The sequence below is a fragment of the Pan paniscus genome, chromosome 12 (genome assembly GCF_029289425.2).
Source record: "Pan paniscus chromosome 12, NHGRI_mPanPan1-v2.0_pri, whole genome shotgun sequence".
NCBI classification, from domain to species: Eukaryota; Metazoa; Chordata; class Mammalia; order Primates; family Hominidae; genus Pan; species Pan paniscus.
This window is the reverse complement of record NC_073261.2, coordinates 115,168,458-115,195,560: the sequence shown is the minus strand read 5'-3', so window position 1 is coordinate 115,195,560 and position 27,103 is coordinate 115,168,458. Positions and strand designations below refer to the sequence as shown.

Below are 27,103 nucleotides of genomic sequence, written 5' to 3'. Positions count from 1 at the left end.
CAAAAAAATCTCATGCCCTTTAACTTAATTTTTAGTACTATTGAAAAATATTGCCTTACTATTAATAACAGCCAATACACTATTTTAAAGGATTTCACCTTGTGAACACACCACCAGCATTTCACCTGCCCTGCTCATAAAGTGCAATTCCAACACAGGCATAACTAGGTACATAAAAAGAAGTAAATGTGTTTAACCAGAAAAAAGTTAAGGAGAAGGGGGAAAAATGACACATATAAATAATAAAAAGCTGTTCAGCCCCCATGAGGTATCTTTACTTCACCTAAAACACTGAATAAAATTCACTTAATTCTTTCCAAGACAAACTGTTTCACAACAATCCGGAAAATATCCAAATCACAATTTGCTTTTCCTACATGATCTCCAAATTAATTCTACTTCTAAACCCATCCTCCCTGCATATATAGATGTTTACTTATCTTCTTTCCTATGGATAGATAAGAACTTAGTGACAGGAACACATATCAAAATGTTTATCTGGGAAGTATTTTAATTAATGACTCTTCAAGTAGAGATATTTCTACAGGTTATCACTCCTGTTATTTAAAAAAAGAGGCCGGGCGCAGTGACTTGAGCCTGTAATCCCAGGACTTTGGGAGGCCAAGGTGGGCGGATCACAAGGTCAGGAGTTTGAGACCATCCTGGCCAACATGGTGAAACCTCATCTCTACTAAAACACAAAAAATTAGCCAGGCGTGGTGGTGCACACCTGTAGTCCCAGCTACTCGGGAGGCAGAGGCAGGGGAATCCCTTGAACCCGGGAGGCAGAGATTGCGGTGAGCTGAGATTGTGCCACTGCACTCCAGGCTGGGCGACAGAGAGAGACTCTGTCTCAAAAAAAAAAAAAAAAAAAATTGTTAGTTCATTCAACAAATATTTACAGAATAGGAAAACATAAAAGACTCGTACTAAAAGAGCTCATATTCTGTGCATTAAATAAAAATAAACTCAAAAGCCAAGAAGCATATATGAAGGCAATGCTTAGCATATTAAGCATTTGTCAACACAATCATGCAGGTAATTAAGACAATACCAGCCCTGCTCTGGCCCATTTCTATCTAAATAAAGTACTGCTATAGAACACTTCGCTAATTCATTTCCATGGCATAGAAACCTCAATAATTAAACATTAGAAATTGTTCCAAGTCTATAATCCCTTGAAAATAAAATGTCTATCACTTGCTTTATAACTAAAGAAATCTGAGGTGAAACTCTTTTAGAGAATAAAGGAATTCAGACATTGAATATAAGTGGTCAATCACCTATGACAAAAAAAAATTATAAAGCACTTTAGATATCTGAACAAACAGCCCATACCTTACCAAAATGAAGTACCAAACCATAAAATCATTCCTGGACTTAGAAACATTCCCCAAAAATATTATTGACAATGAACTAAAAATGAATCCAAATAGTTCCCTTTGACTGATACACACACACACACACACACACACACACACACACAGACACACACACGGAAGGGGAAGACGGGGAATGAGAGAAATGCTAAGTATTGTGACCCAAATGCTTTTTGAAAAGATATGTGAGGGTCATTTAGAAAACCTAACTGCAGAATTTACAAGAATATCTATATAATTTAATAATACTTTAAAGGGGGGCAGGAGTACAGATGAGAGGAAAGAAAAATGACTCCAATTAAGGATAAAGTGAGTATAGTTTTAGTTGAGCCCCAAATGCACCATGATTTCACATCAATTTATTAAACAGTAAGCTCCATATGCTAGTCCACCAAGGGAAAATGTTCTGTTATTATTTTTAAAAGCTGTAAGTTGCACTGAGTCATCCACATTCTCTCCACCAGTAATCCTTATCACTAACAAATTAGAGTTTTAAGTATAGTTGTATAGCATTTTCATGAAGAAATTCAAGAGGCCCAGAGACCTAACCTATAATCATTAGACCTTAATCATTAAACCTTTTTTCTCACCCCAATCACCACTCTCCAAATAGAAAGTATAATAAAGAGATGTAAACAGAAACTCCCAATTAATATTTTGGGAAATTTAATACCTAAACAAATCTCAATCTCCTGATATAATCTTTGAACCCCTACTTCATACTTTCCATCAGAATTCCAAATGAAATGAAAATATCAATAAAAATAAAGCCATGTGAGAACAAAAAGTCAGGTATATGATGATACAATCCTGGTAACAGAGAATTTCCTAAACATGACCACTAAGCCAGAAATCACTTTACAGTGAAACGATTGATAATTGTGACTATATAAAACTCATACTATTCATTAAATATTTAAAAAAGATAAAGCACATGAATACTGTAATTTTTAAATACATATAAGATATATAAACCAAAATGTTAATTTAAACAGTGATTATCTCTAAGGAAGGAGATTGTAGATAAGTGCTATTAGCATTTATACCCTTCTATGCTCCCTAAATTTTCTATAACGAGAGCATATTATTTTTATAATTTAAAAAATGACAAATCTTTCTTCACTTCAAAAAATAAAATCTGTGTTTCCCTCTCAGCCATAGTTGGTTGTCATTTCCCTCAGGTACAGATAAAACTAAAAAGAAATGACTTTTTTTCCAGAGACAGGGTCTCATTCTATCACCCAGGCTGAAGTGCAGCAGCACCATCGCAGCTCACTCAGTCTCAAACTCCTGGACTCAAGCCATCCTCCTGCCTCAGCCTCCTGGGCAGCTAGGATCACAAGTTTGTGCCACCATGCCTGGCTAATTTTTTTATTTCTGTAGAGGCGACAAATCTCACCATGTTGCCCAGGCTGGTCTCAAACTTCTAGCCTCAAGCAATCCTCCCAACTCAGCCTCCCAAAGCACTGGTATTACAGGCATGAACCACTGTGCCCAGCCAAGAAATGACTTTTGAATTGAGCATGGGTTAAACAATAGAACCAGGACTGATGATCCGGTGTAGCTACTAAGGTGGTAGAAAAGCAAATTTAAAAGTCCAACTGTCAGTAAACTGACTTTTAACAAAGGTGCCAAAGCAATCCAATGAGAAAACTTAAATTTTTTTTAAATGGTGCAGGATAGTCTGGATAACTGGATAATTATGTGGAGAAAAAAAATTAACTTCAATCCCTAACTCACACCACACATTAAATTTAGCTTAAAATGTATCCTAGACCTAAATGTAAAAGTCAACCATAAAGCTTTTGGAAAAAAAGCAAAGGAGAATATCTTCACGACATGAGGATGGTGACAATTACTTACGCAGAAAAGCAATAACCATTAAAATTTTTTATTAAAAAAAGAGATATGGGGCCAGGCATGGCGGCTTGTGCCTGTAATCCCAGCACTTTGGGAGGCCAAGGCGGGTGGATCACTTGAGGTCAGGAGTTGGAGACCAGCCTGGCCAACATGGTGAAACCCTGTCTCTACTATAAAAATACAATAATTAGCCGGGTGTGGTGGTGCATGCCTGTAATCCTAACTAATCAGGAGGCTGAGGAGGGAGAATCACTTAAACCCATGAGGTGGAGGTTACAGTGAACCGAGATTGTGCCACTGCACTCCAGCCTGGGCAACTCAGCAAGACTCTACCTCAGAAAAAAAAAAAAAGAGACAGAGAGAGAGATACACCATAAGCTAGGAAAAAACATTCACAAAACATTTATTTGACAAAGAGTGTTCTCTTTATATACAAAAGAACTTCTAAGATTCAATAATAAATACAAATAAATGACCCAATGTTTTTTAATGGGCAAAAATGGAGGTATGTTGCTTTGAACAGATGCTTCACAAAGGAAAATATATAAATGGCCCGTAAGTGCAAGAAAAAGTACATCATTCATCATGAGGGAAATGCAAATCATGCAAATCAAAATCACATTTTAAAGAGCAGTGTCGGGGAAGATGTGGAGCAACTGGAACTCTCATATACTGTTGGTGGGAGTATAAAATGGTATAACTACTTCATAAAAAGATCTGGCAGTTTCTTTTTTTTTTTTGAGACAGAGTCTCACTCTTGTTGCCCAGGCTGGAGTGCAATGACCCGGTCTCAGCTCACTGCAACCTCCCACCTCCTGGGTTCAGGTGATTCTCTTGCCTCAGCCTCCCAAGCAGCTGGGATTACAGGTGCGTGCCACCACGCCTGGCTGATTTTTTTTTCTTTTAATTTTTAGTAGAGATGGGGTTTCACCATGTTGATCAGGCTGGTCTCGAACTCCTGACCTCAAATGATCCACCCACCTCAGCCTCCCAAAGTGCTGAGATTACAGGCATGAGCCACCATGCCTGGCCATCAGTTTCTTAAAAAGTAAACACATATCTGCCCTATGAGTTAGCAATTCCACTACAAGGTATTTAATTTACCCAAAAGAAATGAAAACTTTCATAACAACTGTATTAAGAGCCAAAGTAGGCTGGGTGCAGTGGCTCAGGCCTCTAATCCAATGTTTTCAGGGGCTGAGGTTGGAGGATCACTTGAGGCCAGGAGTTTGAGACCAGCCTGGACAACACAGCAAGACCCCATTTCTGCAAAAATAAAATAAAAATTAGCCAATTACAGTGGCACACGCCTGTAGTCCCTACTAGAGGGGCTAAGTTGGAAGGATCATTGAGACCAGGAGTTGAAGGTTATAGTGCGCTATGACTACACCACTGCTCCCAGCCTGAGCAAGAGAGCAAGATCTTGTCTCCATATTTTAAAAAAATCAAGCCAAAATATATAATACACTCAGCACTCTGTATCCATGAATCCAACCAACTGTGGATCAAAAATAATTTGGAAAAAAATAAAAATTAAAAAATACAAACTAAAACAATACAGTATCGTATTAGGCATTGTAAGTAATCTAGAGATGACTTAAAGTATATGGAGGATATGCACAGATTACATGCAAAAACTAATGCCATTTTATAAAAAGGACTGTGCGTCGTCGGATTTTGGTACGTAGGCAGACTATAGGCAAGTATCCTGGAACCAATCCCCGGAGAACACCAAGGGACCAGTGTACATTCTGAAAACAAAAAATTGAAAACTAGTCCAGGTATGCATCAACACGAGATATCCAAGCAAACTGCAGTTTATACATATAACAGAAGACAATTCAGCAATGAGAAAAAGGAATAAACTGCTGACACACACAATAACACAGATAACTCTCAGAAACAATGCTAAATTAAAGAAGCCAGACACAGAAAAGTATATACTATATGATTCCATTTTTATGAAGTATAGAAGAAGTCAAAGTAATCTTTACTGCAAAAAAAAAAAAAAAATCAGAAGAATGACTGCCTCTAATAGAAGAAAATGGTGTGTGAAATTAGCTGAAAAGGTGTGAAGGAGATTTCTGAGTTGGTAATAATGGTCTGTATTTTTACAAGAATTTGCATTAAATAGGTGTGTGCATTTGTCAAAACTCACCAGTGGTACACTTCAGATCTGTGCATTTCATTGCATGCAAATTTAATCTTTAAAAAATCTAAACAAATATTGAACTCTTCTTAATTAAATACATACTGAAGTGTTTGAAGGTGAAGTATACTAATATCTCCAATTTACTTTAAGTGAACCAAAAATAAAAGATGTATTGATAGATGGATAAAGGAATGGACAGATAAAGAAAATACAGCAAATACAGCAAAATATTAATTATGTGGTAAATATATGGATGTTCACTGTCGATTCTTTCACCCTTACTATACTTCGAAATTTTCTATAATAACATGATGGGGAAAATTTTCAACTCTATCCATTATATTAAGTTGACTGAACATAGTATATCTTAAAATCCAGCAATTCCACTCCCAGATATATACCCTAATCTACAGGAATTCTTCACGTGAGCTCCAGAAATGCTCCTAGCAACACTTTCCATAACAGAAAAAAAAAAAAAAAAAAGAAAGAAAGAAAACTGTAAATATCCATTAAGTAGATTGGAGCTATACTGATTATCATAGCAGAGAATATGAATAACCCACAATGTTAGTGAATCTTAGAAACACCATTTTCAGTAAATAAAGCAAGTCATAAAAGAATACATAAAAATGCTGACATTTTATAAAGTTAAACAAGTAAAACTAAACAATATTGTTTAGAGATACACACAAATGTAGTAATCTATGAAATGAAGCAAAGGAACAATAAAATGTTCAGGGTAGCAGATGAGAGAGGATGCGGGAAGACTGAATCCAGCAGCGGCGACGGCACACAGGTAACTTCTACAGGCTAGTGTTCCACTTATTAACTTGTGTGGCGATTTCATGAATACGTTTTTACGCTTCGTAACTTTTATTTGCATACTATATTTTTAGAATTCAAAATGGGAAAAAGAGGGCTATCTGATCAAGACTCGGGAAATAAAAAACAAAAAAGTTAGGTTTCAAGATAATTATCCACTATTTATTTACAGCTACTGAAGTGTATGTAAGTCTGTATTTCCTTACTTAGTCTACATTGGCCTTACCCTGGGACCAAAATGTTTCCGAACTCAGAATTTCTTGGATTTTAGAATGGTACACAGTACATACACTGTGTACTCCCAAAAATGCTCTTGAAAATCTGGGCAGCACCCTGAAATCAAATACATTCATATTCCTCCAGCAAAAGGCATTATTATTTACATCAAGAGGAATGACTAGACCACAAGTATTCTAATGTCAGATTAGGTCAGATGTTATCATCAAATACATTTTATCAAAAACTGGGTTTTTTATATATCAAAATTGTGGATAAGGGATTGCAGACCTGCACTTGCTTCACATCAACAGTAAGTTCCATACATCACCTTTTTTTTAAAACCTCCCTAGCTAACTCATTTTCTTTAAATATCTCCTATCAACATGAAAGTTTTAAAGTAAACTAGTCACATTTACACTATAAATGCCAAACTCTTCATAAAGAAAAAAATGTATAAAACGATTTTTAATTTTTATTCTATTTCATTTTTATTGTATCTTTATAATGTTCTTACTTATTACATGATGGGAAAAATACATATACAATTTTATTTTAACTAGGCAAATAACCAGCAGCATGCTGAAAGAGTCTAAGCACTGAGATAATATTGTCAGATAGTTTACAAGTATAATGAAATCAATCAAATTATTTTATGTTTTATGCCACTGAAAATTGTAAACAAAGTTTTAATCACCTTTGTCCATCCACACAAGTCTTAAGTAAGAGTTTACCCAAGTGTGAGTCCTACAGGTTATTGTGACTGTTTACTCTTTGAAAGAGTAAAATAAATCAACACTCAAAAAGCACAGACCTTTAGAAAAATATCTCTTCAGCAAAGCCTGAAACACAGTTCTTTTTACCATAATAGGTAAGCAGTATGAGAAGCTGGTCTTGACAACAAAGCATAGGTATTTACCCAAAGGTTTCAAACACTACAAAAGCATATTACTGAAGACTCGCCTCCAAAAAAAAAAGAGGCAGTAGAGAAGCAAAACTCTAAGTAATACTAAGCGGCTCACAATCTGCAACCATAAAAGAGATATACTCTTCTCAGATTAATTTAAGGACCCACATAAAGCCATGAGCCTTTGCAGAGAAACAAGATGTCATCTTTACACTGATTTAGTCTTGGAATCCAGCTCTACCTATGCCTAATGATTGCTAGCACTTTTCTGATGACAAATTCAAATGATAATGCTACTCACTCAAAATTATGTAGCAAGAAATAGTTGCAAATAAAACCATTTTCCTTTGAAAAGAAAATTTAAAGCAGTTAACTAATAACATGCTAAGTGTGCACAGGAGAAGTGAACTAAATTTAATGAGCACTGTGATGTACCAAGCACTAGGCTAAGCACTTTACACGTTATCTCATAAAACTTTGTTTCCTACAGAGTTTTACCTTCTAGGCCTAGCCCACTGAAAGCATCATACAATCATTTCTGGTGTACTTCATCTTCTTTTGTCATCTTAGGAATATACTATTTTTAATGGTACTTTCTGAGCTCCTGAATGTAGTGTCGCAGCTGTGTTTGCTTTAAATTATATTCCTTTAAATTTTCTGTTAAAGACAAAATATGTATTTCCTATGGCAAAACCAAAAAATAAATGTCATAGGCAGTAAAACAATGACCAATAGTGAAATGCAACCTAAATGCTAAGGTTTCAGATCTTTAAAGTGATACCAGCCATTATTTCGTCAGTATTTCAGGAAATATAATTTTTATAACATTCTTTTAAACATTAATTTACAGTTTCAGTTTGGAAAAATGAAAAGATTCCAGAGACGGATAGTGGTGATGGCTGCACAACAATGTGAATGTATTTAATGCCTGCCACTAACCTGTACACTTAAAAATGGTTAAAAATGGTAAATTCTGTATACGCTACCACAATAAAAAATCCATTCTAGTAGTTCATAAATAAAATACGCGTAATTTAAAATTAATTTATTATAAAAATTTTTTTTAATTTAGTTTATCAATTTGTAACAGAAACACCAGGAACCTTGCTCCAAAGGAATAAGGGACGCATTTTGGCTTGGAAAGGTTTACTGCACCTCAAGCATATTTAACCAACTAGAAGCAGCAATAACAGAGTCTGTCAAGTCATCAGCATCTGATGTCAATTCTCAGATCCGTAATGTGTCACCTTAATAAAAGTGTGTTTTGGCTGTAATAACTGCTAAATGAATGAACTGTGTCCTGAACATGTGAGATGTTTCACTTTTAAAAATAGCCTCCATTTTAATAATCTGGAAAGCAATAAAACAAAATGCATGATCATATTACATGTATAAGCTACTTACATTCAAGCTCAGAATAACTCTAATAATTATGATTAATATCATTAAAGATCTAAGATATCAAAGTGAATTGCAAAACGTTTCCATCTAGGATTTAGTATGAACCTGATGAATACTTGAGATTTGCTGTACTATTTTTAACTAAACTTTCTGGCCTTAGGTCAAAGTTTTGCTAGCAAAATACCAAAGTGAAAATGCTGGGAGTGCAGCCCAGAGTCTCCGCTTTAGCCTAGGAAAAGCTATGCCATCCATGCAAGCAATCTTACTCCCGATTAAAGACTTTCAAAGACTGCTCCCATTAAAACATAGGAACACATTAACCCGAAAAACAGTAAAACATCAAACACATGTGACACAATATAGCACATCACTCATTACTTTCTGTACACTGTGCAGAAAGACACTATATAGCTAAAGTCAGTTCCTGCATTTTGACCAAACAGGACTGAGTCACTCTGCAAACGATGCCTGAAACCTCAAAGGATAACCAACCGCCTCTGACCAAAAGCCAGTCCGTCCGTCCCTGGAAAGGGAGGAGGCAGTTTTTCTCATCATACAGTAAGGTTTATCCCAGGAGGGAATAGAACTAAACATCTGCATTCCAGCACAGAATGTCTAACGGATCTAAGGATCTCCCACCCTAGTTCTAGTCTTCCAGAGTCAATTTAATATACAGAGTATCGTTTTCACTTTTCTTCCCCTCCCCAGGGTAAAAGTCCACACCCCCTTTTCCCATAAATGCATCTACACTGCACACTACTCAAATTGCGAAATACAATCATCTATCCTAACAAAAATAAGAAATATGCCAGCATTCTACGGTGCATTTCTATTTTGTAAAACATGCTCCTTTCTTAACCAAGAGCCAATTAGCAGCCTTTACGGTGCTATTAATCTGGATTTCAAAGGTCGTTATAGGAAAGAGACGCAATGAAGAGGAGAGATTTATTCCACTCCACAATTCAGACTGATTTTTTGGCTCTGGCGCAATAATCTCAGGGAATTAAATTTACAGCAATTAAAATGCACTAAATAGCAAGTATGGAATGCTCAAACGCAAGTGAAAACAGCAAAACTTTAGCTGTGTGTTCCAAGATTTCAGACTAAAAGGAGAGAGTGAAGGCAGCTCTTTGTCATGTACCCCAGTGAGTACTCGCAACAGGGACAGCATCAGGTTTCTTTCTCCCTCGCTCGCACCAAGTACCCACGTAGCATGACACTTTCAAATCAGCTAACCTGGTGTATGAAGGATGGCCAGTCCTCCACCCACCTCCCCAGAGTGGGCAGGCGGAAGGAGAAGAGGAGTGTTTTCCTCCCAGTGCTGCAAGAAAGGAGCAGCCGGGGATGACACCGGCTCCAGCAGGAGGTAGAGGGAGGAATCAAAGGCGGGTCACTACTCTTGGAACTCGGTGACAGAATCTTTTGGTCTCCGGCCCCGGCTGCCGGAAGCAGGGCGGGGTGGGGCAAGACCTCCCCCTCCCCACGGGCGGACGGGCACGGAGGGCTGGGCGGAGAGGGGATCTGAGGTGTGAGCTGCAACGAGCAAGCTCCCAGGCCCCGGCCACCTACCAGCAAGCTCTCCACGTTGATGGGGGAGCGAGGGTCTCGGATCAGCGCCTCCAGCTTCCTCTGGCGGCTCGCGCCTGCCCCGTCCCCCGGCGCGGTCTCGGGGGCGCCGGGCATTTTCCCCGTCGGCGGGGGCCGGCTCATGCCGCCACCGCTGGACCCGCACTCAGGCTCCTCGCGCTCAGGTTCGGCAGCCTCGGGGCCTAGCACCGCCCCCGAACCACCAGCTTCGGCCGGGACTCCACCCGGGCCCACCGCCTGCCTCTAGCTCCGGCTTCGGGTCTCCAAGGCGGTCCCCCGCCTGGGGGCTGCTCCCAGGGGCCCGCCCGGCCCAGCCCGGCCCGGCCCTGCCGGGAGCGGCGGGGAACAGACGGCGTCCCCGCCCCTCAGTCAGATTCGCGCCGCCGGTCCGCTGGTCCTCAGCGAGTGCCCGCAGGAGTCCTCGGGCGGGAGCAGGGAAGTGGCGCCGCCACCGCCGCGGCCCGGACCGCCCCGTCCTCTGGGGCCCCGGGAGGCTGAAGCCCAGGCCTGGGCCACTACGGCCGCCGCCGGCCCGCTGCCATGGTCGCCGCCGGCCGCCTTGCAGTCCCCGAGCCAGCTCCCGGCGCACACACTCCCGCGCGGCCGCCCGTCTCCGGCCGCGCGCCGCCGCTACCCACAAGCCCCTCCGCCCGCAGCCGCCGGCGCGCGTCCCCGCCGGCCCTGCGCGCGCTCCGCTCCGCCCCGCCCCGCCCCGCGCACCGCGCTTCCTCCCTTTCTTTCCCTTCCTGCGTCTGTCCCGCTCCGCTTTCTCCTCTGCGCCCCTTCCTCGCCCGCCCTCGCCTCCTCCCCCTGGCGAGGTTCTCTGAGGCGAATGGCCGGGCGCGCGGTCACGGCCGAGCTCCTGCTGGGGGAGGGGAGACGCACCCGGGCCGGGTCCTTCCGCGCGCCCCCTGCCCCTCCCGCCGGACCCCGCGGACTACCCTGCGGCCCCGAGGCGGAACCCCAGACGCCGGGCCCAGCGCACCGTGCGCTGGGGGGTAGCCCGGCCGCGCCCCCCGCCGCGGCCCCCGCTGACTCAGCGCGCAGCTATGCGGGCCTCGCCTCACCCGCGCCCAAATAATAGCGACCGAGCTCGGCGCCCGCGAGGGGCCGCAGGGCCGGGGGTTTCGAGGCGAGCCTGAGAGGGGGCCCTGGGTGTCTGGGATTCCGAATTAGCGGAGGCGGGTGGAATCCTAGTCCTGGGGCAGGAGGGCCTGGGATCCTGAAAGCGTTTCTGCCCGGCGTAGACACTAACCACGTCAAGAGAACGAGAGAGCACCGGAAAAAGGCTTTCCAGCCGCAGGCCTTCGCGGGGTCTTCTCCTTTTGGGGGGCGGAAGAGGGGTGGTTATCGGGGCCGTTCCGCCGCATTCCTGCCCTCTCGGCGGCCGGTGCCATCGCTTAGATCCGCCCAGGGCGCAATCCGAAAATTATGTGCCAAGAGCTATAAAACCGTTCATAGAGCCCCTTTGACCCAGTAAACCCATTTAAGGAAGTACATTTCCAAGGAAGTGATCCAAAGGGCGAAGAAGGGGGAGAACTTGCAGAAAGATGTTAACAGCAGGGCTATTCACAATGTTCGTGATGACCAAAACCTGGGAATGGGCCCAGTTGTCCAACAACTGAGTAACCCAAACAGGCGCCTTCACATTAACAGCAAGAATCCTGGCAGGTATGCAGACAGTGTCAAACATGAAATTTTGGCAAGTACATGAGAAGGTATATTAGAAATAAATGAAACAAAAAAAATCGTTTGTACACACTAAAACTATGTAAAATGAGCAGCTATAAGAACCAGAGAATACAGTACTTCTTAAATAAATGGGATTTTTTTCTGTAAAGATGCTTAAGAACAAATTAAATTTCAAAAAATGGAAAAACCACTCCGAAAAGCAACAATCTGATATCCATTAAGTAATAAGAATGTTAAGAACTGTCTCCCTGGCATGTCAGAGATAAACCCGAAGATAGGGTGAAGCCCCAGCCCTGTAAAAGTTGCATTTTGATCCAAACCATTGGATTAGTTGGAGCCTCTTCTTTGGTTTTAGGTTAGTTAAAACCACCCCTAGCTGGACTCATGCAGGAAGAGGCCCCGATGATCCATCCAATGCAGCTTTTCCCTTTCAGATAGTAACACTGACTTCACATCCAGAGAGTCCTTTAAGTCTGTGTATTGAGCTACTCATTCAGACCTCCACAGAGGCCACCAGGAGAACAGAGGGAGCTAGACACTCCCACTTATGCATTGGAGCAAAATAATGAGATAATCTATGATTATGGATTATTTTTCTGATGACAAAATAATATGCAAGGCAAAAGGAGCACTCTGTCTAGCGGGTCGTGGTGGCCTGTGCCTGTAGTCCCAGCTCCCCCTGAGGCTGAGTTGGAGGCCTCCTCCATTGAGCCCAGGAGGCCAAGCCTGCAGTGAGCTGTGATCACACCGCTGCACTCCAGCCTGGGCAACAGAGTGAGATTGTCTCAAAAAAAAAACAAAACAAAACACTGTGGTTCTCAGTTTCCAAATTAATTTTGACTGGTTGTATATTTGTATGTAGCTTGGTGGAATAACAGGAAGCCATGGTCCAAATACCGAACATGAAAACCTTATTTTAAGAGTAGTGATCAACAAGATATATATCCTGGGCATCTTCTACATATACTTATTTATATAGACCAGAAAAAGCCATGGTACAGAAGATTTTTACCCAAGACCTATCCCATTGTCTACCTGGAAGAAGAGAAAATGAATCTGTTGATATGAGTTAAACCTTTTTGCAGGATGGGGTAAGGAGGAGGTTAGTACAACAATTCTTGTTTTCAAAAGTAATGCACAAATGCATTCTTGTAAAAGTTCAAACGAACCAGAAATATATGGAACATAATCTAAAATTTACTGTTCTGACTATATTTCCACATACATTCTTATATCACTCAAGGCCTTTGGCCATTCTCATACATATGTATTATAGATACATGTTACCTTTTCCCCACAGACATGAAATTATACCATATCATGGTGTTTGGCAACTTGGTTTTTTCCCTCCATTACTAATATGTCCTAGAGGCGTGTCCATGTCTATAGGCAGAGATCTGCTTCATTCCGCTTACCTGCTGTCCTCTACTCCTCAGTTTGGATGTGCCACACTGTAATTATTCTCTATTCAAGAGCATAGTGGCTAAGAAACAATTGCCAAAATCCTGCCCCAAACACACACTTGCCATGTGACCCTGAGCAAGTTACCTAACTCCTCTGTGTCTCGGGGTCCTCACAATATTTGTTATAAAGTGCTTAGAAATGTGCTGGCCCTCAATCAATGCTAGATATTATTAATATTTTCTCACTGTTAAAATGATCCATTGACATCCTCGTATCCTCATATTTGAATAGTATAGATTACTAAAAGTGGAATTGTCATAACAAAGGGTAGGCATACTGTAAATACAGATGCTGCCAACCTGTTATTTATTTATTTATTGGAGGCAGGTTTACATTCTGTCCTTCAGGCTGGAGTGCAGTGGCACGAGAGATCTTGGCTCACTGCAACCTCCACCTCTAGGGCTCCAGCAGTCCTCCCACTTCAGCCTCCTGAGTAGCTGGAACTGCAAGCACACAACACCATGCCTGGCTAATTTTTGTATTTTTTTGTAGAGACAGGATTTTGCCTTGTTGCCCAGGCTGTTCTCTAAGTCCTGAGCTCAAGCGATCCACTCACCTCAGCCTCCCAAAGTGCTGGGATTACAGGGGTGAGTCACAGAGCCGGGCCTCAACCTGGCCTTTAAAAAGACGCTACCCGTTTACATTCTCAGCGTGAGTAGAAGAAACTGCCCATGTCCCTTCACCTTTCCCAGTATTCAATATTATATTTTTAATTGTTGTCAATAAAATGGGCAAAAAACGCCATCTTGTTCTGACTTGTATTCCCTTAATTACTACTGAAGATAGGCATTTTGTGTATCTATTTCTTCTGCAATTACCTGTTTATATCTTTTATCCATTAGTTTTGTCTCTTTTTATTATTTATAAGAGCTCCTTATGTATTTTGGATATTCCTTTTTGTTATATTATAATAGAATATATTAAAATATGTTACAGTTTGTGAAGATTTTTTTCCAGTCTGTTGCTTGTCATTCAGTTTTGTTTTTACCTGTTATGCGGTCAAATCGGTTGATATTGTCCTCTACAGCTTCTGGGTTCTGTATCTGTGTTAAGGAGGATTTCCAACCCAGTTTTTAGGTCACACAGAATACTGGAATTGCAACAGGTTATGAGGAAATGGCAGTTTCCTAATATTCTCAGCTCAGCTCATCCCGAATTAGCTGTGGAAGGGGGTTCCCTGGGCTTGCTGGTCTCCAAGGGAACTCCTGCTGTGACTCCTGTTGCCACGCGACTCGGGCCAGGGTTGACTGCTCCTTTCTAACAGAGTCCCCAGTGTGTCCTGAGCACAGGTGAGACAGGCAGGAACTTGGACAGAAACTTTTGTTCAATAGTAAGGAAGAACAATGGAAAAATAAACACAGAAAATACAGGGCATTTAACCAGGCTGGCCTATCAATGGATAAGGCTTGGATTGTACCATAACTGTTCATAGCTTGCTCTGCAGAACTTAGAAACTCCACTCCGTTTCATATGAATTTCTTTTCTCTGTCTCTTCATTCCCAATGGTCTATTTGACATCCACTACCCAGCAATGCCTTCCTAGCCCTCCTGATGCTTCCTCACCCAGACTGAGGGTCCAGGCCTCCTTCTTTTCTCTGAGATCCATCTCCTCAAGTTTCAGTTTTTTATTTGAGGGATCTGCCTCTTCCTCAAGAATTAATTCACCTTTCAGATGCAACTTTACCCTCTCCACCCATAGCTAGTGCTGGAAAAGGACCATTTTTGTCTTTTGACCATGTGGCTTTTGTAATTACGCTTTTAATTATAACTATTATTTTAAGGACTAACTATGTGCTAGGCAGCACGCTTTATAGAGATTATCTTAATTCTTGAAACAGCCTTTTGCTTACGGTAATATTACTATGCCCATTTTACAGGTGATGTAATGAGTACTCATATATATGCACATGGAGTGAATAAATGAATTAAGGAATGGATGGGTGAAAACAACGAACTGTGAATGGTCCAGCCATCACCAATAAGACACATAACAACTTTTCCCATCTCGCTTCATGCTGCCAGGCAACGCAGGCTGGCATTGTTGTAGTGAGTTGCTTCTGTTCCACACAAGCCAGGATTTAATAACAGAATAAAGGAATGAACTCGCAATACAAAGGTGTCATTATCTTTGTAAACTCCTCTACTATAAAGGGTACAGGGTTTAATGGTTTATGAAATAGAGTTTCATCCTAAGTTTCATTCATGGTTCTGGTAATAATTCCCAGGGTGAATGAGAAAATTGCTGAACCCCTCTGTGAGTCAGTTGCCTCATACACAAAATAGAATTAATGAAGCTTGGTTGTCATTAAGGCTTCTTAAGATCTGCAGATGAAAGATACTGCATTCATCCAACACAAATTATTCACCAGTATACTATGAAAGACTCTCAGAAGAGAAAGCTTTGGTCACAGCTCAGAAGGGCACTTAGAAGTAAATGGTAAGTCACTGCAAAAATATGTACTGTGTAAATGTATATATTTGAGAACGGTGATCCCGAGAAATGACTTGGAGGATCCTGGAAAACTAAGTTTGTTTCTGTCTCTGCCAGTTTGGCAGGGGACCTTGATGTCATACCTGGCAATCTCATTTTCCCCATTAGTGAAATAGAAGTGGCTCTGTGATGCTTTATGTGATTTTCCTGCTCAAAAACTTTCACTGGGTCTCCTATGATTGTGTGTGAAATCCTCAGCCTGGAATCTGGTCTTTCTACAGATGTCAACACCTCCCTTTTCAGACTTTTCTTCCAGTGTTCCTCTTCTCTTTTTCTCAAAATGGAACACCCTTGGCTGATTCCTCTTTGGTTAAGACGATTTCCACCCATGTGGAATGGCACCTCTCTGCCCCTCTCCACCTGTGAAGTCCCTACTCATCCCTCATGAAGGCCCCTCTTCCTTGAGTGAAGACTTGATTCTTACTGGGTTCTAGATCCCCTTTAGCCTTTAACAAAATATTTAGCAAAGTGCTTGCCTCACATGCATGAGAAGAACAATATTTCCATTTCCCTTTCAATGCTTTTCACATCCAAAACCTTGGGTCTGTTGTTAGTCCAGAGTAAATTAGTAATTTCCCATTATTAACCATGAAGAATACTTTTCTACTATTCCACTCTCCAAATGCTTCAGTTCAGCAAAACTATAAACTGTGTAGGATGTATCATTCACAGAAGTAACCATGCCATTCCCACCTCTGTGCCTTTGCTGGTGCTGTCCCACCTTCCCTAGCCTCTCCTCAGTCCTCTCCCCTCATGACCCACCCTGGAAGGCATTCTTCTCTCAGGCCAGTTTCCTATCTCCTGCTTTCCTTCTACATTCAATTTGAGCATCGTGCTTGCGGGTGCTGTGGTAGATACAAAAGGAACTGAGTATGGGTTCTTTCTACACAGAGTTTGCAGTCAAGAATTGTTGATGCAAGCTAGAAATAGTGGCGTATGCCTGTAGTCCTAGCTAACTGGGAGGCTGAGGCAAGAGAATCACTTGGGTCCAGGAGTCTGAGTTTAGCCTGGGCAACATAGTGAGACACCGTCCCTAAAAAGAAACAAAAAATGTTTAAGGAATTGTTGATTGAATAGATACTCAGTGTATTTTTAATGGTTGAATGGTTGAGTGAATGTATAAATGGAAAAACACAAATAATTTTAATTCAACAAACATAAGTGCCTGAAGAGATTCACAGATAACATACTGATGCAAGAGATGTCTTCCAGCAGGGGAATCAGGGAAAAGAGGTGACACGTGGCCTGGGTCCTTAAAATTTAGCAGAGTTGGCCGGGCACGGTGGCTCACGCCTATAATCCCAGCACTTTGGGAGGCCAAGGCGGCCGGATCACCTGAGGTCAGGAGTTCAAGACCAGCCTGGCCAACATGGCAAAACCCTGTCTCTACTGAAAATACAGAAATTGGTCGGGTGCAGTGGCTCAAGCCTGTAATCCCAGCACTTTGGGAGGCCGAGGCGGGTGGATCACCTGAAGTCGGGAGTTCAAGACCAGCCTGACCAACATGGAGAAACCCTGTCTCTACTAAAAATACAAAATTAGCCAGGCATGGCAACGCATGCCTGTAATCCTAGTTACTCGGGAAGGCTGAGGCAGGAGAATCACTTGAACCTGGGAGGTGGAGATTGTGGTGAGCCGAGATCACGCCATTGTACTCCAGCCTGGGCAACAAGAGCGAAACTCCATCTCAAAACAAAAAAAAAGAAAAGAAAAGAAAAAGAAAATACAAAAATTAGCTAGGTATGGTGGAGTGCGCCTATAATCTCAGCTACTCGGGAGGCTGAGGCAGGAGAATCGCTTGAGCCCAGGAGGCGGTGGTTGCAGTGAGCTGAGATTGTGCCACTGCACTCCAGCCTGGGCAACAGAGTGAGACTCCATCTCAAAAAAAAGAAAAGAAAAAAGAAATTAACAGAGTTGGCAGACACCACTGCCACCAGGAGCCCCATACTACCAGCCATGGTCAACCCCACTGTGTTCTTCGACATCAGTGTCAGTGGCAAGCCCTTGGGCCATGTCTCCTTCAGGATATTTGCAGACAAGCTTTCAAAGACAGCACAAAACTTTCGTGCTCTGAGCACTGGAGAGAAAAGACTTGATTATAAGGGTTCCCGCTTTCACAGAATTATTCCAGGGTTTATGTGTCAGGGTGGTGACTTCCCGTACAATAATGGCACTGGTGGCAAGTCCCTCTATGGGGAGAAATTTGATGATGAGAACTTCATCCTGAAGCATATACGTCCTGGCATCTTGTCCATGGCAAAAGCTGGACCCAACACGAATGGCTCCCAGTTTTTCATCTGCACTGCCAAGACTGAGTGGTTGATTGGCAAGCATGTGGTCTTTGGCAAGGTGAAAGAGGGCATGAATATTGTGGAGGCCATGGAGCCCTTTGGGTCCAGGAATGGCAAGACCAGCAAGAAGATCACCATTGCTGATTGTGGACAACTCTGCTAAGTTTGACCTGTGTTTTACCTTAACCACCAGACCATTCTTTCTGTAGGTCAGGAGAGTAGCCCCGTATTAGTCCATTTTTATGGGGCTGATAAAGAAGACATACCTGAAACTGGGAACAAAAAGAGGTTTAATTGGACTTACAGTTCCACGTGGCTGGGGACACCTCAGAATCATGGTGGGAGGCAAAAGGCGCTTCTTACATGGTGGTGGCAAGAGAAAAATGAAGAAGAAGCAAAAGTGGAAACATTTGATAGAACCGTCAGATCTCATGAGACTTATTCACTGTCATGAGAATAGCACTAAAAAGACCAGCCCCCATGATTCAATTACCTCCCCGTAGGCCCCTACCAAAACACATGGGAATTCTGGGAGATACAATTGAAGTTGAGATTTGAATGGGGACACAGACAAACCATATTGTCCCCTCCACCCCATTTGCTCACAGTATCCTATAACCTTTCTGTTCTCACTGCAGTTCCCTTTGGGTTCCATGTTTTCCTTATTCCCTTCCATGCCTAGCTGGATTGCAGAGTTAAGTTTATGATTATGAAATAAAAACTAAATAACAACAGCAACAAAAATTCAGCAGAGTTTGGAAACAGAAAGAGAGAACATTCCTCCAGGCAGAACGAGGCCAGGAGTGGGAAAGTAGGAAGTAAATAAAAGGAAAAATGGGTGATGACTAGGGAAAAGGGCATACAGGTGGTCAGAAAGAGGATGGGGGGTAGTCAGTGGAAAGCAGATGAGGGAAAGCCCAGGTCCTGTACTAACTTGCAATGTGATGTCAAAGAAACTACCACAGTGCTGTCCTCCAGGACTCACTGCAGTTGCAAATGTTAACATAGGATACCATCCAAGGGCTTTCTGATCGCACCACCCTCTGCTACTGTCGCCCTATGTAGGCAGGCAGGTGGGAGGGAACCTTGCAGCAGTCATGGGCAAGATCGTGTGGAACTTGCGACACAGCAGAGAGGAAGAAAGCCAGTTTGGGGGATATTTTACTCATCCACAGGCCACCATTTGTAATTAGGTGGTATATGATCATGATTAATTAAAAACTTACAAAGCATACAAAGAAGAAAACTGTAGTTAAAGTAATTGATCATTAGAATACTGGGATACACTTAGTTTCCATAAAAGCCTGCCTTATTGCAAAATGAGGACCCACTTTAAACCTCCCAGCATTTAGAGTGGCATTGTGATGGCCGCGGTTGCCTTTGTCATATTCCATTTGCCTTAAACAAAGTTGGAGCCTCCAAGAAGTGAGCATGGAAGAGGCCAGTCCACCAAAAGTCAGAGCTGCAAGGCTGGGAGGGTGGGCTGGTCAAGGTCCTATCTCCGAACAGGCAGCGAGCAGTGGGGATGAGGCCACCTGCAATAGAGTCAGAGAAACATGGTTCCAGGCCTGTCTGTCCCTTTTTACCTCTGTGGCCTCAGGCAAATTAACTCACCTCTCTGAGCTTCAATTTCTCTTTTAGGATTCTGGTGAGGAACAAGTAAGAGAAGGCTCAGACAGCGTTCGGCCTATGGAAAGCTACTCCAGAAAGGCTGGCTCCTTCTCACCTGGCAGAAGCTGATAGGATTCCAGCCGTTGTTTCTTTCATTCATTCATTTTCTCATTTGTTTGTTCAACAAAGATATTTATATCCTGGTAATACAGTGAAGAACAACAGAGAAATAATCCCTGTTGGCCATTATCAGACTAATGATCTAATGGAGGGGGACAGATATTAAACAGCCACTTACTGGCTGTGTGACCTTGAGCAAGTCACAAACTGCTGAACTCTTCCCTACTGGTAAAAGCTACACCACAGACTCGATTTCTGCATTAAAATAAGAAAATGTATGTGAAGGGGCCATGCAAATATAGGACTGCGGGCACACTTCCGAAGTCTGTAACCTGCGACAACCCCCAGCTTGGGTTTGGGCATGGAAGAGGAGGGGAAGGGATGCATCAGGATGACCTCCAGGTCTCACTAAGCTCCATCGGTGAAGTAACAAGATTAATTATTGTATCTAAATGCTGTGAATTTATTTTAAGGTAGATAAAGATGGATGAGTTTTAAAAAAAAAAACCAGAAGCAAGTGGTAGGTTAGTTTGCATTGATTCTTTTGCCCTTTTCCAGAAGGGAGAAAGGGAGGGAAGGAGGGAGGAAGTCAGAAAGGGATGGAGGAAAGGAGGGAGGGAGAGAAGGGAGGGACAAGAAGGGAAGGGAAGGGAAGGGAGGGGGGAGGGAGGGAGGGAGGGAGGAAGGAAGGAAGGAAGGAAGGAAGGAAGGAAGGAAGGAAGGAAGGAAGGAAGGAAATGTGCAACTACTACTACTCAGAAGCTGAATGCCAATGACCACTGTCTTCAGGTCTTTGGATTCTTATTGACATTCGCATGGATAGTGTTTAAACAGAGGGTGGGCTGTTATACACACAGTCATTGTTTGCTGTGGCCCAGCAGGATCTACAAGGGAAGGCCGTTCAAACCTCAACATTGATCACCCGGTGCAGAGGACGTGGCGGCCTCGTGTTTGAAGGAAAGTGGTAAACTTTGCTTTCATCAGCTCCGCCACAACCCTCAAAGAAATAGCCCTGAGACTCTGCAGGCCAGATGAGAGCTGAGAGCTCGGAAGAACTCAGTAGAGCAGAGATACTGTGGAAGTGAGACCCCAGCCCCAGAGCTTCATGCTATTGGAAGCGGTGGAAATTTCCAGAGCATCAGAGGCATCAGCCCTCGCGTAGAATCCACACTCTCACTCCAAGACAAGAAAGTGACTTAGTGATGAGTGCAGGAGCACTCCCTTCTGGTGCCTCCAAGAATGAAAGCCGGCTGTCTTGGCTTTCTCTGTGGCCACATCCTTGGTATAAGGCAGAGTGGTATTTAGTGGACCTATTTACTAAACAACAAAATGGGGTGAATGCCTACCATGCATCAAGGACCAAGACTGGCACCAAGGGGAATGCCAAGATAAGAAAGGCAAGGTCTGGGCTGGGTGTGGTGACTCACGCCTGTAATCCAAGCACTTTGGGAGGCCGAGGTGGGCAGATCACTTGAGGTCAGGAGTTCCGAGACCAGCCTGGCCAACATGGTGAAACACCATCTCCACTAAAAACACAAAAATTAGCCGGGTGTGGTGGCAGGCACCTGTAATCCCAACTACTCAGGAGGCTGAGGCAGGAGAATCGCTTGAACCCAGGGGGCAGAAGTTTCAGTGAGCCGAGATCGTGCCACCGCATTCCGGCCTGAGTGACAGAGTAAAACTCTGTCTCAAAAACAAACAAACAAACAAACAATAAAAAGGCAAGGTCTGAGCTTCGTGATCTGGGGAGGGAAATGAGACATATGCACAGAGGCTGGCCAGGAGTGAGTGCGTGCTCAGTGTATTTATAGCCTGAACAAAAGATTGAATGAATGAACAGAAGGACATAAGCACGAGCAAGCCACGTGGTACAGAAGAAAGAACACAGGCTTGTGGCATCCCAGCTCCCCCACTTCCAGCTGTGTATGAGTCTGGAGAGTTCCGCTAGCTTCTAGAGCCACTGTCCACCCTGCTCTGCGCCCCAGGGGCTGACCTCTATGGACTGCCGACTCTGGGCTCTCTGTGGTCTATCTTCTGGTTGAGCTCTGCCCAAAGGGAGAGCTGGAAAGAGATTGGGGGTGAGGACAGGGTTTTAACCCCCTAAATCCCTGGAAAGAGATTGGGGGTGAGGACAAGGTTTTAACCCCCTAAATCCCTGGAAAGAGATTGGGGGTGAGGACAGGGTTTCTTCCCCTCTGCCCCAGCTTGACCTCTGGCAGCAGCTCTGCACCTCAATCCCTGCAGCTCCGCGGACTGCATTCCATTGCTCACTGGGCCTCAGGGAGGTTATGTCCTCTCTCTGCCCTCCTGACCTCAGCTTCTCACTGTCGCTGGGGTCTCAGTGCCTCAACATTTCTTGTCTTCCTTTAATTCTGTCTACACCTCTGGAAAGAGCTCCTTTATTGAAACCATCTGAGTTAGTTCTATTTCCTGAAGAGACCCAACTCATTCAGTAAATTAGAGGCAATCACAGAACTCGTCATAGTCAGATTCCTCCACTATGAAATGGAAATAGTAGCAATACTTAGTATCTAGCACAGTTCAGTGCCTGGACATTGGCCCTCATACATGTTGGCTGCTTAAATTAGTGAATACCTGAATGAATTAATGGCTAAGAGGATTAATGATGATGTTAACATACAAGGTGTGAGAATATGGGTTTTTATAATTCTTACAAGTGGCAAATGAATGTAATAGTATCAACTTTCTTGATATTGTAAACTGGGCATGAGTCTGGAATCAGGAAAGCTAGCCCCATTCGTTTATTGTGTGATTTTGGGCAAATTATTTTCCCATTCTGTACCTCTGTTTTCTCCCCTATAAAACAAAAGGGCTGAAGGTAATAACCTGTAAGAACCCATCCGTCTTGGCCATCCTATCAAGTACTGAGCATTCAAGAGAACTGTACAATAATTTGCATTGGAGAAGCCAAGGAAGGCCTCAGGAAAGAAGCAGGAACTTGAAGAATAGAATAATAACTAGAATAGCAGAAGGATCTCCCAGGTGAGCAAGACTGGAGCAGGGGAAAGGTGGGAGAGGCCTGCCAATGCTGGTGACCATGAAGGACATCTGGCTGGATCAGAAGTTGGCTATGGGGACGTAAGAGGGAAAGGCTGGGGACATAGGCTAGGGACACATACGAAGGATCTTGACCACCAGGCCAAGAAACTCAAAGGACCCACAAAAGGAAGGGTTCTGACTTCCTCAAGGGCCCAAAGCTAGCACAGAACTAGGCTTGAGGTTTCCTCTGCTCAGCCCCGAGTTGATCAAGATCTGCCTCTTCAACTCCTGAGGGCAGCTGCCTTCTCCCTTTTGTGATTCCTTTCTTTGAAGGTCACTTGTCAAATGAGGGACGAGGGAAAATTTATTGAGTGAGGAAACCATTTGGTAAGGGATATTTTTGGCACAACAAGTCCTTGGCAAAGGACTTGTTCCTGTCATTATTCTCCTCATGTTTTAAAATCTGTTAGTTTGCCGTAAAGTCAAAGGCAAGATCATCAAAAGAAAGTGATTTGCTTTTTTTTGATTACTGAAAAAAAGTGAATCTAGAAAAAATATGAGTCTTGAGCAACAATATTAATTGGAGGGTCCTGGACGTGAAGTCGTAAGTATTTGAAAAAAAAATGATTAAAATTAACAATGAGAAAAATAATGCAAAACTACCGTAAGATAAGTGGAGTTATTTGAAAAATGTGTCCAGCTGTGTGAATTTAGGCAACTCCCTTCCCTTCTTGGGCCTCAGTTTCCCCATACGTCAAATAAAGGAGTTAAACACGAGGATGAGGTCTAGAAGCCTGTCCTGCCCCAACAGGGCCCATGGCTCCCATTTCGCCACTCTTTTTCCTCTGTTGAGAACAGCATTCCTGGGAGGGCAGTTGCATCACTTTGATGTCGGCTCCTCTGATCTCTGTCCCCTGTGTGGCCTCTCAGAGCACAGGGGCTGGAGAACTGAGGCAGCTGCTCAGCTCTGGCACTTTGTCCGGCTGCGGCCAGAGATGAAAGGATTCAGAGCCAGCCTGCAATAAAGCTGGGCCTCTGGGTAGAGGTCACCCAGACATGCCAGCCTCACTGCCACTGCTGGGAAAAGGCCTCATCAAACCTGTCACAGATGCTCGCCAGGGGAGCCCCTCAACACTTGTCCAGCCTCCAGTACACACCTTCAGGTCCCCACAGTGGTCATTCCAAGAGGCTTATCTGTGGTTTGTGTTATTCTCCAGCTCAAAGTGTTGGCAATGCTCCTGTGTTGAGCTACAGCAGTGTGTCCCTAAGAGACACCCATTCTGAGAGACACTCAGCTGCAGGAACACAGGTGTGGTCACTGAAGTTTGGAGAAGCAGCTTCTCTGTCTCTGTTTCCCTGACCTCCTTGCAATGCACCAAGTCCTGCAGGAAAGAAACCTGTTTAGCCTCATCAAACCAAGCATATTTCCAAAATATAATCAACCAGAGGAGTTTTTATTTTTTTGGTTTAGTAACTCCAAGAAATGTCTCACACAAATACACTTCCCAGTAATATGCCTTGGGAAACATGGCTCTCTGGGTGATATACTTTGTTTTTGTTGTTGTCATTGTGTTTTGTTGTTGTTGTCATTGTGTTTTGTTGTTGTTGTTTGGGTTTTTTTTTTTTTTTTTGAGACAGTCTTGCTCTGTTGCCCAGGCTGGAGTGCAGTGGTGCAATCTCAGCTCACTGCAACCTCTGCCTCCCAGGTTCAAGCGATTCTCCTGCCTCAGCCTCCCAGGTAGCTGGGAGTATAGGCATGCACCACCACGCCCGGCTAATTTTTGTATTTTTAGTAGAGATGGGTTTCACCATATTGGCCAGGCTATTCTTGAACTGCTGACCTCAAGTGATCTGCCTGCCTCAGTCTCCCAAAGTGCTGGGATTACAAGCATGAGCCATTGCACCCTGCCAAACCTTCTAGTGTTTAGGTAAGACTAGATCAGTCTGGTCCCTGGTAACTCTTGGCCTGTTTCTCATTACTTCCCTGTGCACCCTAAATTTCAGCTCCATTGAATGACTAGTTGGTAGCTGATGATTTGTATGGGTGAGAATGTTGCAAAAATATAAACCTGGAGAAAGAAAAAGAAAAAAAAAAAAGGAAAAGGAAAACGGGGCCTTAAGCAAGCATATTACCTGAAGGATCCTAGGCTTCCAGTCAAAAGAGCCAGAAAAGTCAAAGTATACTAATTATTTGCTCACTTTTTTATTGCCAATAAACTAGGCATTTCCCTCCTTTCAGGCCTTTCCTCTTGCTGTTTCCTCAGTCTAGAAATTTCCCTCCTTTTTTTCTTTCTTTTTTTTTTTTTGAGATGGAGTTTCACTCTGTCATCAGGCTGGAGTGCAATGGCACAATCTTGGCTCACTGCAACCTCTGCCTCCTGGGTTCAAGCAATTCTCCTGCCTCAGCCTCCCGAGTAGCTGGGATTATAGGTGCCTGCCACCACGCCCAGCTAATTTTTGTATTTTTAGTAGAGATAGGGTTTCGCCATGTTGTCCAGGATGGTCTCCATCTCCTGACCTTGTAATCCACCTGCCTCGGCCTCCCAAAGTGCTGGAACTACAGGTGTGAGCCACCGCACGTGGCCTCCCTCCTTTCTTTACTTATGAAAACGTACTCATCTTTCAAAGGTTTACTTAAATGCCACCTCTGCTGTGAGCCCATCCCAAATTCCATGTAAGAGTCTATTACTCATTACTCTGTGCTCCCATTGCACTTCCCATGGACTTTTATTAGAGTATTTTCATTCTCCTTTCCCTGATGTGCATAAAATCGCTATGAATTATTGGCCTCCTCTGTACCACTATTAGGTTATAGGCAAATGGCATACTGGCTAAAAAATAAATGAAGACAGTTTCTGTTCTCTGTGCTTTCAGGTCCCCTCCCCTCACTGAGAGCTTCTTGGATCCTGTCCTGGGAACTTTCTCCTCATGCACTGCTTTATCCTGAGTCTGTCTCCACCGCTCTGTGGAAACCTGCACATTAACTTGTGTCCTATGAAGAAAATCTGTTGAAATCAAAAAGAAAATGGTTCTGAGCCCTAAAAGGAAGGACAATGAGGTATTAATTAGCAACAGTTCCCAAATCAGGGATTTAATTATTTGGCATTCAGACAGTCAGAAAGGAAATTGAGAGTAAGGAAATAAGCAAAAAATGTCCTATGTGAATAGGCAGAGAGGCAGAGCAGATGTCATAAAGCCTGTGCACTGCGTTTTAGCCTTTTGTTCAAGTCTTTATCTTCTAGACCCAATCCTAACAAACCAATGATATATTAGGAAAAAGCAGACAAAACGCACGGCGTAGTGATGCTGGGACACTACCAGAAATAATAGGGTGTGAGAGGAGTGGATGCCATAGAATTAATGCAGAAGAAAAACAGATTGGAGCCCTCTAGCGGGGGGGCAAATAGTCCTCTAGTCCTCTGAGCTTCCACCATCTCCACCTCCATGGACAGCACTACATGGTGCCCAGCATTGACAATCACAGAGATGCCCGAATTATCAGGAACATGTTAAACTACCTGCTAGATCCTCTCAGAAGGCAGCCACGTGTAGGCTGGGTGCACTTGAGCCTAGGACTTTGAGACCAGCCTTGACAACATGGTGAAACCCTCTCTCTACAAAAAACACAAAAATTAGCTCGGCATGGTAGTACGTGCTTATGGTCTCAGCTACTCAAGAGGCTGAGGTGGGAGGATCACCTGAGCCTGGGAGGCAAAGGTTGCAGTGAGCCGTGATCACACCACTGCACTTCAGCCTGGAGCCTGGGTGACAGAGCGAGACCCTGTCTCAAGGAAAAAAAAAAAAGGGGGGGAGGGCAGCCAAGTGTATATAAGCTATTTGAAAAAAAAACCAAAGTTTTAAAAATTATGTGTTTGTTCAAAAGGTTAAGATTTTCCCCAAGATATTCTCACAGTTTGTGCCCCTTCTTCTCAGGTCTTTGTTCATTTTTTGTGTGTTTTTGTGATGGAGTCTCGTTCTGTCACCCAGGCTGGAGTGCAGTGGCATGATCTCAGCTCACTGCAACCTCTGCCTCCTGGGTTCAAGTGATTCTTCTGCCTCAGCCTCCCCAGTAGCTGGGACTACAGGTGTGTGCCACCATGTCTAGCTAAT

The 27,103-nt window shown here is 43.3% G+C and overlaps 2 protein-coding genes across 2 annotated transcripts in view; one reads left to right on the top strand and one right to left on the bottom strand.

The window, feature by feature from the left end:
• Positions 1-10,958, bottom strand: part of ROCK2 (Rho associated coiled-coil containing protein kinase 2) — a 163,173-nt gene extending 152,215 nt beyond the window's left edge. The window contains exon 1 of the mRNA XM_003826972.6: positions 10,307-10,958. Within this exon, the coding sequence (XP_003827020.1) occupies positions 10,307-10,447 (141 nt within the window). The 5' untranslated portion in view covers positions 10,448-10,958. The remainder of the gene's footprint in view (positions 1-10,306) is intronic.
• Positions 10,959-17,144: 6,186 nt separating this feature from the next.
• Positions 17,145-18,425, top strand: LOC106634434 (peptidyl-prolyl cis-trans isomerase A). Its single transcript, XM_034952437.2, has one exon. The coding sequence runs from the start codon at positions 17,928-17,930 to the stop codon at positions 18,423-18,425; it is 498 nt and encodes a 165-aa protein (XP_034808328.1). The 5' UTR covers positions 17,145-17,927.
• Positions 18,426-27,103: the final 8,678 nt, after the last annotated feature.